Source organism: Ranitomeya imitator, chromosome 4 (assembly GCF_032444005.1).
Source record: "Ranitomeya imitator isolate aRanImi1 chromosome 4, aRanImi1.pri, whole genome shotgun sequence".
NCBI lineage: Eukaryota > Metazoa > Chordata > Amphibia > Anura > Dendrobatidae > Ranitomeya > Ranitomeya imitator.
In genome coordinates, this window is record NC_091285.1 from 55,983,174 (window position 1) to 56,000,921 (window position 17,748).

General features: G+C 40.8%; 1 protein-coding gene across 22 annotated transcripts in view; it reads right to left on the reverse strand.

Annotated features, from left to right (window-relative positions):
- LOC138675459 (protocadherin gamma-B2-like) overlaps positions 1–17,748 on the reverse strand; it is a 502,075-nt gene that overhangs the window by 173,547 nt on the left and 310,780 nt on the right. The window contains exon 1 of one of the 22 annotated variants that reach the window (XM_069763712.1): positions 11,185–13,782. The exons of 20 other annotated variants lie outside the window; for them this stretch is intronic. In XM_069763712.1, coding sequence (XP_069619813.1) covers positions 11,185–13,749 — 2,565 coding nt within the window. In that variant the 5' untranslated portion in view covers positions 13,750–13,782. Of the gene's footprint in view, positions 1–509; positions 3,059–11,184; positions 13,783–17,748 lie in introns of those variants that run through there. One more of the 22 variants, XM_069763724.1, reaches the window with a different exon arrangement.

A 17,748-nucleotide genomic window follows, 5' to 3' on the forward strand; every position in this document is an offset into this window, starting at 1 on the left:
TCATGGGAACTAGTCTAGAGTATCATATAAAACCCTAGTCAAAGGTAAGGTTAAAATTCTTCAGTTTTTTAAATTTGACCATACAACAGACAATATGGCAAAACGTCTTGCTTAGGCAATAATGACAGAATTAATAGAGCTAGTTGATTCATCTGAAATATTGCTACATTATTAATATAGTTAGTTAACAGCATCAAACTAGCTAGCAATCCATCATTATGGACTGAGGCTAATAATACATATAGAATATTTTGTAAAATCCATAATGGTTTTAACATAGCTAAATTTTACAAAGAGATGATAATGAAATACGTTTGTGCACTACACCATCATAAAACTGAATCATTCTTACATATCTAGCTACTTTTATCAAAAATAAATAAAATCCCTGCATGTACATTTTATTATATCGTCTAGAATATTGATCCCGACAAAGAAGATGTGCAACGTACAAAATAGAAGAGAGATGAAAACTCTAGTCTAGATTAATGCTAGAGTTAAAAACATACCTGTGTTACGGCTAATGAAGAGTTATTTAAAGTTTCACTTCCCATCCCTGAGTCATCAGCATCTATTAGACTGTCCACTGGAACATGGGTTTGAGGCTTAAGGAAAGCAAATTCTCGTTCACTTGGATCCAAAGTTACACAAACATCATAGGAATATGGCAGAGGTAAGGTTCCAGGGTTAAATTGTGACATAAGTCTGGAATCCACATGTGGATATAGACTGATACTCGAGGGTCCAAATAAAGCTGAAGATTTTGACTCTTTGCATTTTGAAACAACTGCAATAATCACAGTCAACATGAAGAAAAAGGAAATCAGTGCCAAGGTGATCACCAAGTAGAATTGTAGATTGGACTGATATTCTTCTTTGTTAGACTGACTGCTCAGCTCAGGAAGAACCTGATGAAAATGATCAGCAACCACCATGGTTAGAGTGACTGAAGCTGAGCGGGAGGGAATCCCATTGTCTTTTACTAGAACCACAATTCCATGTTTCATTATGTCTTTTTCATGAAATCCACGTGATGTCCTGATCTCTCCTGTGTGCTGGTCAATGTTGAAGAGTGATGGTTCTGAAGATTGTAAAAAGTAAGACAACCAGGCATTGTGTCCAGAGTCAGCGTCCACCGCCACCACCTTAGATACTAAAGAGCCTTGTTCAGAGATCCAAGGAACCATCTCAAATGTTGAGCTGTCAACCTCTGGTGATGGGTACAGAATGACTGGAGAATTATCATTCTGGTCTACTATACATATTCTTAGTGTTGTACTGCTGTTCAGAGATGGAGATCCATTGTCTCTGGCGATGATTTGGATGTTAAATTCTCTATTCTTCTCATAATCAAATGACTTTTGTGCATAGATGACCCCAGTTACAGGATTCATGGAGATATAGGAAGACAGAATATCTTCTTCATTACTTTTATACACTATAGAATATGTTATCTTTGCATTATCTTCACTGTCCAGATCTCTTGCGTGATTACTAAATATTGAAGTTCCTGGTAAATTATTTTCAGAGACAAATGCAGTATAAGCAATCTTCTCAAACACTGGAGCATTGTCATTGATATCTGAAACCACAAGCCTAATAACTTCTCTAGAAGTCATTTCAGGAGAACCTTTATCAGATGCTTGTATTGTGATGTTGTAGGATGATATTTTTTCTCTATCTAGACTACTTTTTGTAACAATTTTGTAAAAATTACTTGCTGATGATATTAACGCAAATGGCAAATTCCCAGATATTATACATTGAACCTCACCATTTTCTTCTGAATCAGGATCATGGACTTGAATTAGCGCCACCATAGTACCAGGGGGAGAATCCTCAGGAATAAGATCTGATGATGAGGTTATAGATATCTCAGGAGCATTGTCATTTTCATCTGTAATTTCTATTAAGACTTTAGCATGAGCAGCGAGGCCTCCTCCATCCATGGCTTGTAAAGAAATGTCATAAAGTTTAATAACTTCATAATCTAATTGTCCTTTTAGTTTTATTTCACCATTATTGGAATTTATAAAAAAAGTTTCATAAATTATATTTTCTGTGGTTTTAATTGAATATGTAATCTGTGCATTGACTCCTTCATCTTCATCACTTGCACTGACCTGCAGAATTGTAGAATTCACCGGTATATTTTCTCTGACACTTACTTTATATACATCCTGTGTAAATACTGGAGAATTATCATTGATATCATTAATGATAATATTAATTAGGGCAGTGCCTGTCTGTACAGGATTTCCCCCATCAGAAGCTGTGAGGATGAGTTCATGCTTGTTCTGTGTCTCTCGGTCTAGAGGTTTCTCTAGTATCAGCTCTGGAAATACACTGCCATCAGTGCTGACCTTCTCTCCAAGAGCAAAATACTGGTTCTCACTGAGGCTGTAGCTGATCAGGGAATTAACACCGACATCCAGATCTTCTGCCTTTTGTAAAACAAACCTTCTTCCTGGGGAGGTAGATTCACTCATTTCTAATGTCATTCTGTCATGTTGAAATGTAGGAGGATTGTCATTTATGTCCTGCATTTCAATCTTTACACTGAAAATATTCAAGGGATTTTCCACCACTGCATCAAATGTAAGGACACAATCAGCTGCAGCTCTGCACAATGTCTCCCTGTCTATCCTATCAGCAATGTACAGGTTTCCATTATCCAGGTTTATATTAAAATATTTCTCAGAGATTTTTGACACAATTCTTAATTTCCTTCTGGAGAGATCCTTAACATTTAATTCAAGATCCTTTGCTAGATTTCCCACAATAGATCCTTTTCTTAATTCTTCATTAATGGAATAATGAATCTGACCAGAGACTGAATGACACAGCCAGGAAAATAAGAAGGGAAATATTACTTGCCATCTGAGTCCTTGCACTGATTGTCCTTCCTGCAGTTGTAATCCAGCCATCCTTCTTCTCACCAGAAATATAATGGTAAAAATCCTTCATATATTTATAATCCAGCAGAAAATAATCCGTCTTCTTTCTGAGTCCTGTACCCGGCACATCCCAGTGTGAAATGCTGTGTATTTCTTCTTGCAGTTGATCACTGTCTGCATCATGAAGGCGATTCTGGATTTGCAGAATATTTTCTTTATTGGTGAACAGCGGCGCTCTGAGGCCAATATGGGGAACTGCAGCAGAATACTTTTCACATAATAGATATGCTTTATAATCATAGTAGAACCTTTTTCAACGCCTTTCCTATACATCAATGGTATCAATTCTGTGTTAAAGAAAATTAAATTAAATTTAAAAAAAATGTTAATAACAAATGACTTAGAGATCCTCTGGCTCCTATAAATATCATTACTTATATTCTACCTGAGTTGCATAACTGCCTTGTTCATGTAATATGAACTGATTTCCTTATCAATACTTTAGTTACTCAAACCTTTTGCCTTTGTTCTTATGACCTATATCCCTTTGCCATAATCTCCCCAAATTCTTGTTGTGTCATAAGAAGACTATAAGATTGGTTTAATAAATATTCTGCATAGCAAAAACATATTGTCCTGCACTTTGTGCTATTTTTTTAAATGCAAGGTAAATGAAAAGTTTTCGAAATCCATTTGCAACATATTTTTATCCTAGTGCTTCTGTATATTTTTTTGCCATCAAAATGTGTAACTATTGGCAAAAATTACCCAAAAAGTATGGTCAGCCCCAAATTATGGTGAGGAACAAAACTAGGCTTTTAAGTGTTTATTTTGTGTAGCAAAAATGATTTATCACTTTAATTATCATTAGTTTTTGTTGTCTTTTAGTTTACACTTTTCACTTATACTTTTAATGAAGTTTTTGAAATTTACATTTTGGAAAGGTATAGCCACCTGTTTTTAAGATATTTGGAGTACTAAGTCATGCACACATATAAACATAGACTCTTCTCTTTCTTCTATCTACTCTTCAAGTCAATTTTGTGTTCTTTTAACTCTTTGGTCTACTTGCATTGATATGTCAACAAGCCCAAATATGTCCACCAGCAAATACTCACAGCAGAAAGACAAAGACCCATTTATGAAGATATTGTTGCCAGTCTTAGTGAGGAAGAATGGTGGAGTCAGACACATGGGATTCACTAAGAGGCGCATGCCTCTTCATGAATATGAAGCATCTGAAAAGTCAGGGACTTGGCGGACAAGGCTCTTCATGATTAACCCCTTTGCCACCTTGGGTTTTTCCATTTTTTGCTTCCCTTCTCAGAACTATAACTTTTTTTTATTTTTCCATCAATATGGCAATGTGTTGACTTGTTATGTGAGGGTTTGTTTTGTATGGGACAAGTTTTATTTTTGAATGACCCCATTGATTTTACCATATAGTGTACTGGAAAAACGGGAAAAAAATCCAAGTGTGTTAAAATTGCAAATTAAATGCAATTCCTCAAATTTTTTTTTACCATGTTTACTATATGCTGAAACTGACCAGCCATTATGATTCTCCAGGTTATTACAAGTTCGTAGATACAAAATATGTATAGGTTATTTTGCATTTAAGTGATAAAAAAATCCAAAGTTTGTAAAAACAAAATGGTGCCATTTTCGGAGACCTGTAGCATCTCCATTTTTCAGGATCTGGGGCTGGGTGAGAGCTTATTTTTTGTGCTCTGAGCTAACATTTTTATTTATACCATATTGGGATGGTTACAATGTGTCGATTGCCCGTTATCGCATTTTATTGCAATTTTCTGGCAACCCAAAAAACGGAATTCTTAATTTTTTATTTTTTTTTGTTGATTGCTGATCTATTCTTTTTATATTTTGATAAAGCGGGTGTTTTTGTATAGTTTTGATTTTTTGTTTTATTTTGAATGGGGTAAAAGTGGTATGATTTGAATTTTTCTATTTTTTAATTTTTAAAATGTTTTGAAATCTTTTTTACTTTTTGCATGCTTAAATAGTATCTTTTGGAGACTTGAAGCTTATGCTATCTGCTATGTGTAGAAGAAAATGCTCATCTGCTATGAACACCGGCCACAGGATGGTGCTCATAGCAGTTTGGCAATGACAACCACAGGGATCTTCTGCAGACCCCGGGTTGTCATGCCAACCATATGACGTCTAATGATGCAAAACCAATTTGAGCGAGTTAAATGCCACTGTCAGAGATTGACAGTGGCATTTAATATGTTAACAGCCGCAGATGGATTGCGTTTCCACCTGTGGTTGTTAGGGGCACATGACAGCTGATCAGATCAGCGCCGGAGCTCGCACCAAAGTGATGGAGGTGGCCAGTGACATACCTACAGTATAAATCATAGGTCACAAAGGGGTTAAGACAAGCTGGGGCATCATGCTCCAGCCACACCCTCAACCCTCCCTGTGGAGACATGGAGGATCAGTGTGTGCCATGGTCAGCTAGCCAAAACCACATGGACCAGGGATCATTCCACCGAATGCCCGCTTTCCTTTCCCCATGTACGTAATGCTACTCAGACAACACAGAGTGAGGGTAAAACAGTGTGGCAATGCTTTATTGAGCTACAAAACAGGCAGATAACATTTAGATCAGTCCCAGCAAAATACCCAAGATGGTGCACAATTACAGAGTCTCATCCTTCCGCTAACTCACCGGCATAGAACAGCTGTGAATTCAGAGATTCCAGGGCCAACTACCACACCAGTGGCATGCACAGAGAGGAGGTAACGAAAAGCTTAGGAAGATGACAGTCCACTGTGGTACAAGGACAGGTGAACGGAGGGTAACTACCGGGCTTCTCCAAACATTTCCATGGTGCCAGGTAACCATTGGGTCCCATTGCTGACATTTGCAAATGTATCATGGATATCAGGTGACTGATAGATCCTAATCCTGACTACCCTAAGCGTATCCATGGTTCAGTGATGGTCAATGGAGCAGATCTATATTCTTTCAGCTGGGGCCATGGCCCCTAAGCTGGCATACTGTAGAATAACTGTAGATGTCTGTGTCCCTCGTGATGGAGCCATGATGTGTTGGCTACTGTCCTGTAGAGAGTCTCTGGTTCTTTGGATGTTTGAATGTCTGGATGTCTTGGCTGAATCTCTGTATATGGAAGTATATCTCACTTATATACTGTAGTCCACAACTTCAAGCCAGCATCCAACATGATAATTGCTAAGAGGACAATGTGATGAGGTTGACCAGAATTGTTTAACTATCTAATCAATTCGCATAGTTTTTACTCCTCTTTTTTGCAAATCAATAAACTAGCTGGCCTGAGCAATGTCTAATTAATATATCAGTAAACATCCATTGCTCAATGACCCTGTGTTAGGACTGGCGGAACGCACCAAATAATAATTAGAGATGATATATGGTGCGTTCGCAGTCCGGGGTCCATGTGCAGCTAAGACACCTGCTGCTTGGAAAGGTTGGACTATATGGCAGTCTAATGTGAGTACACATGGGATAGCTTCACCCGGTATGAATGAAGTGAACCCCGTTGCATCACAGGGCTGCACACACCACACAGAGAGTGCAAGCAAGGCAACACAGAACTCTGCCCCAAGACTCAGGGTAAGTGTCCCTCTAGAACTCTTGCGCTCAACACCGCTACTGTGGTGCAAGGGAAACAACTAAAGTAAATATTTACAGCACAGGAGTGCATGCAGCGCCGCCTGGCGGATGCCATTAACCACTCTAACTAGGACCAGGAAAGCGCACTATCTTCGCATGGTGCCACTGTGGTGGTCGCTGCTAACTTAATTCAGCAACTTGTGCAATTGTGCAGGACAGCACTGTCGGGCACTAGGTAGCTCTACCATTCACGAGCAGGCAACAACACTAGCTTTCATCCATCGACAGGCATTCATCCACACACACAAGTTAATAAGTTTACACTAGCGCATGGCCAACTGGCCAAGCAAACCTTTTATAGCAGTTTCACTCTGGGACCTTCGTGATTGTCCAATAGGAGCCGCAACAGGACCTGAGCATATGACCCCCGACCTCCAATGGGAGGTTGTTCAGTGGGCATGGTCAGTGTGGGAAAAGCAGGACTTAGTCCCTGAAATGCCTGCTTGCTGCTAATCAGTGCTGGCTACAAAGGCAGAGCCTGGAAAGGTAGCAGTCCCCCAGCGCACAGTATCAGCTTGAGCCAGACGCTGGGATCAACATGTCTGCTGAGCAGGTTCCACTGCGGCTGGACGAGAATGGGAGACCGCAGTGGACATGGTTCGAGATTCCCTCTGTGCAGTGACGGGAACTCAACACCTAACATTACCCCCCTGCTTGGGCCTCGCTAAGTTCAAAGGCTGGAATGAGCAGCAGAGCCCAAATGTGCTCCACAGGTTCCCAGGTTCTGTCCTCTGGGCCGTGACCCTTCCAGTCCACCAGATAGTACTTTTTGCCACATATCACTTTGCACCCCAAGATAGAATTCACCTCGTACTCATCAGTGGATGAACCTGATGTCCCAGCAGATGACTCGGAAAACCGGGACATGTAAATTGGCTTTAAAAAGGACACATGAAAGGTGTCAGTGATACCCAGGCGTAGAGGAAGAGCCAGACGGTAGACCACAGGATTAACCTGTTCCAGAACCTTGAAGGGACCTAAGTAGCGGGGCACAAACTTAGTGGACTCAACTCGCAGCCTGATATTGTGGGCAGAGAGCCACATTAAGTTGCCAGGAGCAAAGGTCAGAGCCGGGCACAGATGTGCATCGGCAGAGACCCTCATTCTCTCCTTGGAGGCCCAGATGACATCCTGTGTGCGGTCCCAGATGACCCATGCTTCCACTGCCCAGTCTGCCATCCTAGAGTTGGTGGAAGACATGGGCATGGGCACAGGAACCTGCGGATGCTGGCCGTATTTAAGAAGAAATGGGGTCTGCCCAGTGGAGTCGGCTATGGCATTGTTCAAGGCAAACTCTGCCCATGGTAGCAGGGATGCGCCGTCATCCAGCCTGGCTGAGACAAAATGGTCATAGGTATGTGACCAGGGTCTGGTTGGCTCTCTCTACCAACCCATTCGTCTCTGGATGGTACCCTGAAGAGAGCTTCAGCTCAATACTAAGTAGGCGACAAAGCTCTCTCCAGAACCGAGATGCAAACTGGGGACCCCGGTCACTGACAATCTTATCAGGCATACCGTGTAAGCGGAAGACATGTTTGACAAACAACGCCGCCAAGGCCCGTGTGGAAGATAACCGTGGTAAAGCCACCAAATGCACCATTTTAGAGAAATGATCGGTAACTACCCAAATACCGGTGTAGCTATGGGACTTGGGTAATCCAACCACAAAGTTCATCCCGACCATCTCCCAGGGCCTATCAGCCACCTGTAGGGGGATAAGTAGCCCAGCAGGCCATTGTCGAGAAAACCTATTCTTGGCACAGGAGACACACGCCCGAATATTGTCTTCGACATCATGGGCCATATGTGTCCACCAGTACATCCTGGCCAGAAGCCTTGATGTCCTCTTGATCCTGAAATCTCCACCCACCCTGGAGGAGTGAGCCCAAGAGAGAACCTCTGGTCACAAATTAGATGGTACGAAAGTCTTTCCCGGGGGCACAGACTCTTGCGACACTGGAGCCATAGTTCTCAGACTCTCAGAGGTGACAATTTGCCGAGGCTCCTCCTCCTCTGGCAGTCTAATGTGAGTACACAGCTTCACCCGGTATGAATGAAGCGAACCCTGTTGCGTCACAGGGCTGCGATACTGCACAGAGAGTGCAAGCAAGGCGACACAGAACTCTGCCCCAAGACTCAGGGTAAGCATCCCTCTAGATCATTTGCACTTGATACTGCTACTGCGGTGCAAGGGAAACAACTAAAGTAAATATTTACAGCACAGGAGTGCATGCAGCGCCGCCTGGTGGATGCCATTAACCACCCTAACTAGGACCAGGAAAGCGCACAATCTTTGCACGGCGCTACTCTGGCGAGCAGGCAATAACACTAGAGATGGAAATGATTCAGAGCTTTCATCCATCGACAGGCATTCATCCACATACACAAGTTAATAAGTTTACACTAGCGCATGGCCAAGCGGCCATGCAAACCTTTTATAGCAATTGCGCTCGGGGACCTTCCTGATGGTCCAATAGGAGCAGCAACAGGACCTGAGCATGTGACCCTCGACCTCCAATTGGAGGTCATCCTGTGGGCATGCTCAGTGTGGGAAAAGCATGACTTAGACCCTGAAATGCCTGCTCGCTGCTGAACAGTGCTGGCTACAAAGGCAGAGCCTGGAAAGGTAGCAGTCCCCGAGTGCACAACATCAGCTTGAGCCTGAAACTGGGATCGACATCTCTGCTGAGCAGGTTCCACTGCGGCTGGAGGAGACCACAGTGGGCATGGTTTGAGATTCCCCCTGTGCAGCGGCAGGAGCTCAACACCTAACACCCTGTATCACTAGTCATCCAGTATAACAGCACAATATGTTACATCAAATGTTAACGTACAAGTCAATATTACAGACTTGTACTAACAAAAGTCTGTGTTTTTTTGACAAACCAGAAAGATACACATAAATTCTAAAGTCAACATATAGATAACAGTCTATTCCTCTTGGCATGCTGAAAATATACAAATATACATCAGGTTAATTAAGATACAATGCTGTGTCGTCACACTCCCCATATCCACCCATTTTAAAGGACCTGGGGGCTGGAGGAAACTGGCCTAAAAACACTAAAAGCTAAAATTTCTTGTGCAACTCTAAGTTGCACCAAAATTTTGTGACTTTTAAAAGCATTTCACACCAGAAATTACCGTTATTCCCGGCGACTCTGTGAAGCAACAGAGTTCGCTCCTATACAGACCGGAAGACGGAACCCGTGTCTATTCTGGCGTAGTACTGCCATATAGTGCCGCCATTAACTAGCAGCAGGTTCCACTCCTGCACTGTGGACCCCGGGCTGCGAATGCACCTTTACTATCTTTATATCTACTCGGTGCGTTCCGCCAGCCCTAACAAAAACTCAGTGTACAAAAACATTAAGACTTCAAAAAACCCTTGGATTTAAAAAAAAGTAGAGTGACAAATATGATAACTGTAAATCATCTTGGGACTTTACAGATATGAGAATTATTTTCCTATCAGCCTCACTATTATGAATTTTGGAGGACTGCTTTGTAAGTATAGTTCCTACTAGTCTAATTTTCTAAGGGTACAGATGATGTCCTAATTTGGATAGATCTGACATTGTCACAGTTCCATTTTTTGCTTTTTTCTAAAGCCAAAACACTGATCTACTTCTTACAGTATACAAAAGAACCAGTCCTATACAGTAGAAGTGGTGTGATGCCAACAATTATTTGGGATTGTTCCATCTTAACTGTTGGCTGTACATGAACCTGGTAAACGTAATGCGCCCTTAAATGTTACTTGCCCATGAGGACTAGATTGTAAAGCAAGCAAATAAAGGCCATGTAATAAACACTAGTCTTAAGGGAAAACAGGAGACCTCTGGCCTTAGATATTTTGAATACAGTCTACACAACAAGTAACATTGCACAAAATCTTTGTTAAAGCAATTTTAAGCTCAAATTCAAGTTGTTCAATCCAAAATATTAATAAATTGTCATTACATTGATTCAACACTTTATAGTTTAAAATCCACAGTGATAACTTGGTAGATACAAGTCTGTGTGTTATGTCATCAAGTGTTGACAGGAATTATTCCATGTGATCCAGCATTATGGTAAATCTTTTCTAACTTTTATTCCTCAAGCATTAAATAAATATGAGTGCAGAAATGCAAACACTTAAAGGCCTAGTCCACAGCAAGCTACACTTTTCTATCATATTGACAATAGGTTCGAAATGTCTAGATTTCTGTGAACAAGGCTCCTAAATGCCTGTATTCATATGCGTTAAACTCTGAAGGAATAAATGTTACAAAAATTTTATTAAAAGGCTATTTGTACTTTTTTCTCTCCCGCAAACTGGCAGGTTCCTTTGCACTTACAAAAATGAGAAGGGATTATCATGACTATTAAGAAGGCATAAAGTAAGTCTAACTGACTTTTTATTCAAGTCATCATCACCATTTTAAGTTGAATAATATCTATTTAATAAAATGTTTTGCCATACAATTTATTTAAGAGGAATATAATATCAAATATCTATGAAAGGAGCTAAAAGGAGATATAATATAAACAGTATTAAAATGAGATTGAAAATTTAGAACACAAACATCTGGTAAAGATCAAGTGCTTTTTAATACATACCTGATTTTCTATGGATGCAGGGTTCTTTAAAGTTTCATTTCCAACCCCTGAGTCATCGGCATCTATTAGACTGTCTACAGGAACATTGTGCTGGGGTTTGAGGAAAGCAAATTCTTGCTCACTCGGATCCAGAGTTACACAAACATCATAGGAATATGGAAGAGGTAATGTCCCATTGGTAAATTGAGACACAAATCTGTGATCTACTTGAGGATATAGACTTGTACTCAGCGACCCAAATGAAGAAGATTTAGATTCTTTATACTTGGAGACAACTGCAATAATCACAGTCAACATGAAGAAAAAGGAAATCAGCGCCAAGGCGATCACCAAATAGAATTGTAGGTTGGACTGAGATTTTTCCTTGTTAGACTGACTACTCAGTTCAGGAAGAACCTGATGAAAATGATCAGCAATCACCATGGTTAGAGTAACTGAAGATGAGCGGGAAGGATTTCCATTGTCTTTTACTAGAACCACAATTCTATGTTTCATGATGTCCTTTTCTTGAAATCCACGTGATGTCCTGATCTCTCCTGTGTGCTGGTCAATGGTGAAGAGTGATGGTTCCAAAGAGTGTAAAAAGTAAGACAACCAGGAATTGTGTCCAGAATCAGCGTCCACTGCCACCACCTTAGATACTAAAGAGCCTTGTTCAGAGGTCCAAGGAACCATCTCAAATGTTGAGCTGTCAACCTCTGGTGATGGGTATAGAATGACTGGAGAATTATCATTCTGGTCTACTATACATATTCTTAGTGTTGTACTGCTGTTCAGAGATGGAGATCCATTGTCTCTAGCGATGATTTGGATATTAAATTCTTTATGCTTCTCATAGTCAAATGACCGTTGAGCATAAACGACCCCAGTGACTGGATTCATGGAGATATAGGAAGACAGGAGATCTTCATTATTTCTAGTCATCGTAGAATATGTTATCTTAGCATTGTTTTCGCTGTCCAGATCTCTTGCTTGAATACTAAAGATTAAAGCTCCTGGTGAATTATTTTCATTTACTGATGCAGTGTAACCTAATTTCTCAAACACTGGAGCATTGTCATTGACATCTGATACATCAAGCCTAATAACTTTTCTAGAACTCATTTGAGGAGACCCTTTATCAGATGCTTGAATTGTGATGTTGTATGATGATATCACTTCTCTATCTAGACTACATCTTGTAACAATTTTATAAAATATTCCTGTTGTTGAAATTATCTCAAAAGGCAAATCTCCAGTTATTATACATTGAACCTCACCATTTTCTCCTGAATCAGGATCATGGACTTGAATTAGTGCCACCATAGTACCAGGGGGAGAATCCTCAGGAATAAGATCTGATGATGAAGTTATAGATATCTCAGGAGCATTGTCATTTTCATCTGTTATTTCTATTAAAACCTTAGCATGAGCAGCGAGGCCTCCTCCATCTTCTGCTTGCACAGAAATGTCATAAAATGTAATGACTTCATAATCTAATATTCTTTTAATTTTAATTTCACCACTATTTTGATTTATAGTTAAAGTTTCAAAAATACTTTTTTCTGTGTTGCTAAATGAGTAAGTGATCTGTGCATTGACTCCTTCATCTTCATCACTTGCACTGACCTGCAGAATTGTAGAATTCACCGGTATATTTTCTCTGACACTTACTTTATATACATCCTGTGTAAATACTGGAGAATTATCATTGAAGTCAGTGATAATGATATTAATTAGGGCAGTGCCTGTCTGTACAGGATTTCCTCCATCAGAAGCTGTGAGGATGAGTTCATGCTTGTTCTGTGTCTCTCGGTCTAGAGGTTTCTCTAGTATCAGCTCTGGAAATACACTGCCATCAGTGCTGACCTTCTCTCCAAGAGCAAAATACTGGTTCTCACTGAGGCTGTAGCTGATCAGGGAATTAACACCGACATCCAGATCTTCTGCTTTTTTCAATGCAAATTTTGCTCCTGGGGAGGTAGATTCACTCATTTTTAATATCAATGTGCTATGAAGAAATGTAGGAGGATTGTCATTTATATCTTGAATATTAATTTTAACACTGAAAATATTTAGTGGATTTTCCACCACAGCATCAAATGTAAGGACACAATCAGCTGCAGCTCTGCACAATGTCTCCCTGTCTATCCTATCAGCAATGTACAGGTTTCCATTATCCAGGTTTATATTAAAATATTTCTCAGAGATTTTAGACACAATACGTAATTTCCTTCTGGAGAGATCCTTAACATTTAATTCAAGATCCTTTGCTAGATTTCCCACAATAGAACCTTTTCTTAATTCTTCATTAATGGAATAATGAATCTGACCAGAGACTGAATGACACAGCCAGGAAAATAAGAAGGGAAATATTACTTGCCATCTGAGTCCTTGCACTGATTGTCCTTCCTGCAGTTGTAATCCAGCCATCCTTCTTCTCACCAGAAATATAATGGTAAAAATCCTTCTTATATTTATAATCCAGCAGAAAATAATCCGTCTTCTTTCTGAGTCCTGTACCCGGCACATCCCAGTGTGAAATGCTGTGTATTTCTTCTTGCAGTTGAACACTGTCTGCATCATGGAGGCGATTCTGGATTTGCAGAATATTTTCTTTATTGGTGAACAGCGGCGCTCTGAGGCCAATATGGGGAACTGCAGCACCATACTTTTCAATAACACAGATATTCCTTAAAACTGAACTTTATAAATTATGGTCAAAACTGCCATGGATATTTAAAAAAGAAAACATGTGTTATATGTATTGATTTGTCATCATTAATTCTATGATAAAATTATTTAATAAAAAGAATATTCTGGCGTATCACATAGAATTCTTGTGGCACTTTAATGTTTACAATATTCCTCTTGTTTTATAATTCTCAGAAGTAATTACTGCTTAATTTTTATGAAAGTTTGTACATTTTACTAAATTCATGATACTCATAATCTATGTCCTTTTCTTATGATCCTAAAGGAATTCCAACGATATCATAGTGATGCCATCAGACCGGTCTGATAAATAGTCTGCACGGCCGACACATCTTCTCCTATACATCTAACTTTCCTTAAATATTTGCAAAATGTAATTGAATGTCTTAGAAAATAATTTATTACATATTTATGATGGTATTTCTAGTAATTAGGGATTTTATCTTCGAAGCAAAATAATCATCATTATTAGAAAAAGCTACACATAACGGTGCAAAATAATGATGAAAGAGAACCAGACTTCTGATAATATTCTATAGATAATATGACATTTCTTAGAACCACAATTGTAGGTAAGTGATTTATCATTATCTTCACGTTAACCACACCTGCATTTTTTAAAAAAACATTAAAGGATTATGAACATTTTTATTCTTTAGTTTATATGTCCCATTTAATGCAATTATTTGCCAGTTTTTGTATGAAGATTTACAAACTATTAATTTTGGATATACAAGTATTTGATGTATAAATAGACGTTTTACTCTATTCTACCTTTCTATTATCTATGACAGTTTTGCGTACTGTATATTACTCACATAATTACTACTATATTTATTATATTTATGCATACTTAGATTAATATACAATCAAAGGGCACCAAGCTAGAATTAATTCTTGAGTAAATTTTCAAGTTTGCATCGCTCAAAAAAGTCACTAAAAGCCTTCTTGGATAGAATTTCACTTTAGAATTATCATACGCAAGCAATGTAAAGTAGGCATAAGCAAATATACTGATAATGTCCAAAATACAGAGAAACCTGATTTAATCCAAGAAAAAACAAACAATTTTGCTCTAGAAATTGAAAACATTAAAGTTGCAAAGAGCTAGATAAGACAGTCTCCTCCCCCAACTTTTTTACCAATACATCCTAATATTGATAAGAAGCAGTATTAAATGGACTAAAACAATTGATTTGGAAAAGTTTTAAAGTCCTTCCTACAAAATAATATGGCGATTCATAAATTTATTCACCACAAAAAATGTATCCTATGCAACATATCTTCTGCAGACTGTAATTGTTTTTGAAAAGCTGTTAAAAGACTTTACATCAGTTTGAGTATGTTAAATTAGCCACATCATAGAATAATAGCTGCAGATGGGAGTTAAATTTAGTTTTTATTTTTTTAAATTTCTGCTCTCCATCACAAAGTTATTAGTTTGTGACATTTTACAGTTTATCATAAGCCAAAGCTGCTGTCATGATATGTACTTTTGCCCTGTCCTGTATTTGAATTATATGCCATTTGACGTATGTAACTGTTCTCTGGTTTCTATTAGCTGTAATTTATGTATTTTCTTGGCTGGGAGTTCACCTGTAACAATATGTCTCCTTCCCCCAATACTTGCATCCCTAAGCTCTAATGTAATTAAGCTTTGTCAACACCACTAGTGGAGGAATAACCATTCTTCCTCACAGCAGGTGGCTAGTCAAATGTACATACTACATAGATTAAGCGGAGCCCACCAGTCTAGAATCTTCTGGTGGACCCAACCATTGAATAGAAGGTGTGACCCCCTACCCCTTTCATGGGCGGATCCCAGGAGCTCAGACAATCCATTCTTATTTTGAGATCAGATGTGAGTTGATCTGAGAAGGAGAAGGAGTGGGGATTCTTAGCTGAGGCAAGACCCCACGTCCAGCTGTGACTGCGGAAGCGAACGGGGCGAGACTTGAGCTAAGGACATATCTCGTCGTTCGTGAGATTGTTTTGGGATCCCTTGGACTAATTGTGGACTATTGCTTTGTTACCTGGCACAAGGATTATCGGGAGGTGCCCCCGAACCTGTTCCACTGGACTAATTGTGGACTCTGTAGATCTACCTGCATGTGTTGTTCCAGCGTTCTTGATAATAAATCTGTGGAATCATCCCTTGGCCTGTTGTCCCTTCTTGCTCTGCCGTACATCCCATCACAAACTGGTGGCAAGCAGCGGGATCAGAGCAGAAGGAATGGAGGACAACGGCCCATCAACATCGAGAACCATCACCACAGAGTACAAGAACTGGAGTTTGGGGAGCCTACAATCAAAGGCCCGGGAAGTAGGAGTCCGTTTTAAAGGACTCTCCAAGGAGCAGCTAATTGAGGCTTTGGAAGGAGTTCGCCTGCAAGATGACGCTGAGGAAGGATCCTCACAGCAAATGGAGGAAAGACTGCAGCCGGAGGTAAATACCCAAAAAAGTCAGTGGGTTGTGTGGTACGAGGAGGAGTTCGCATTGCTGGGAGAAGAGGCCACCATGGACGATAAGAGGGAGGCCATTCACAGAGCTCAGGAGAGGGAGGCCATTCACAGAGCCGAGGAGAGGGAGGCCATTCACAGAGCCGAGGACAGAGCTCAGGAGATGGCATTGCTGGAGAGGCAGATCGCTTTGGAAGCAGCTAGAAGCTCCAGACAGACTGTAACCCCAGCACCCACCATGAGGGAACTCCCCAGAGTGTCCCGCAAAGACTTCAAGCCCTTTAATGAGGCTGCAGGCGACATTGAGGGCTTCTTCCAGGACTTTGAGCATCAGTGTCGATTAATGGAAGTCCCGGAAAGGGAGCGAGTCCGACATCTGGTGGGGCTCTTAGAGGGTGGAGCTGCCGCAGCCTATAGAGCTATGGACCCTCGGGGAAACTGTGAGTATGCGGAGATTAAACGGACTATTCTAGAACATTATGCTGTTACCCCAGACACTTACAGGACTCAGTTCCGTACTTTAGCCTGTGATGAGGAAGTGTCTTTCAAGATGTATGCCCACAGACTCAAACAAATATGTCATCGCTGGCTAGAGGCAGAGGAGGCCTTAACCTGGGAGACCTTCCTCCAGGTTATCCTAAAAGAGCAGTTTTACTTCAAGTGCCCTGCTGAGATCCGGGAATGGGTGCGTGAGAGGAGACCAGCCACTGTGGAGGAAGCTGCAGCTCTAGCTGATGAGGCTCTCACCATCAAGCCTCAGTGGAGGGTTCTGTTGGAGGATGGAGAGAGGCCTACCAGCTCCACAACACCGGTGGCCCCCTGTTCTTCTGTCCCCATTGTTCCCCGTTCCTCTAAGCCACCACCTCATGCTGATACCCGTGTAAATGTGCCTCCAGTTGCTTCTACTGCGTTTTCTGGAATACGACGAGGAGAGGAAGTAGCAGAGCGCAGGTGCTATGGTTGTGGGCATCTGGGGCATCTGCAGGCCTCATGCCCAGCCAGCTCATGTAGAAGTCGTCCTCAAACCCCTACAGCACCTTCAGGTGGGAGCCGGCCTCCAGGTTCCCTTACCCCTCGCCCAAGAGGACGCCTTGGATGGAGTGAGACCCAGCAGAGATGCTATCGATGTGGACAGCCGGGGCATCTGCAAGCCTCCTGCCCAGCTGTTCAAATGAGGATTAATCCTGTACCCAGTCATATTATTAATTATGTACACCCAAGTGCCATGGAGGACGACGTGTCACCACTACGTAAGGACTGGCCTAGTGCCTCACCCACCCATGTTGCACCACTAGGAGTTTATGGTGTGCGACCTGCAGCTATGACGACTTCTGCTCATCGAGGTAAGCACTTGCAGGAGGTCGTGCTGGATGGACAGAGACTTATTGGATTTTGTGACTCAGGGGCTTT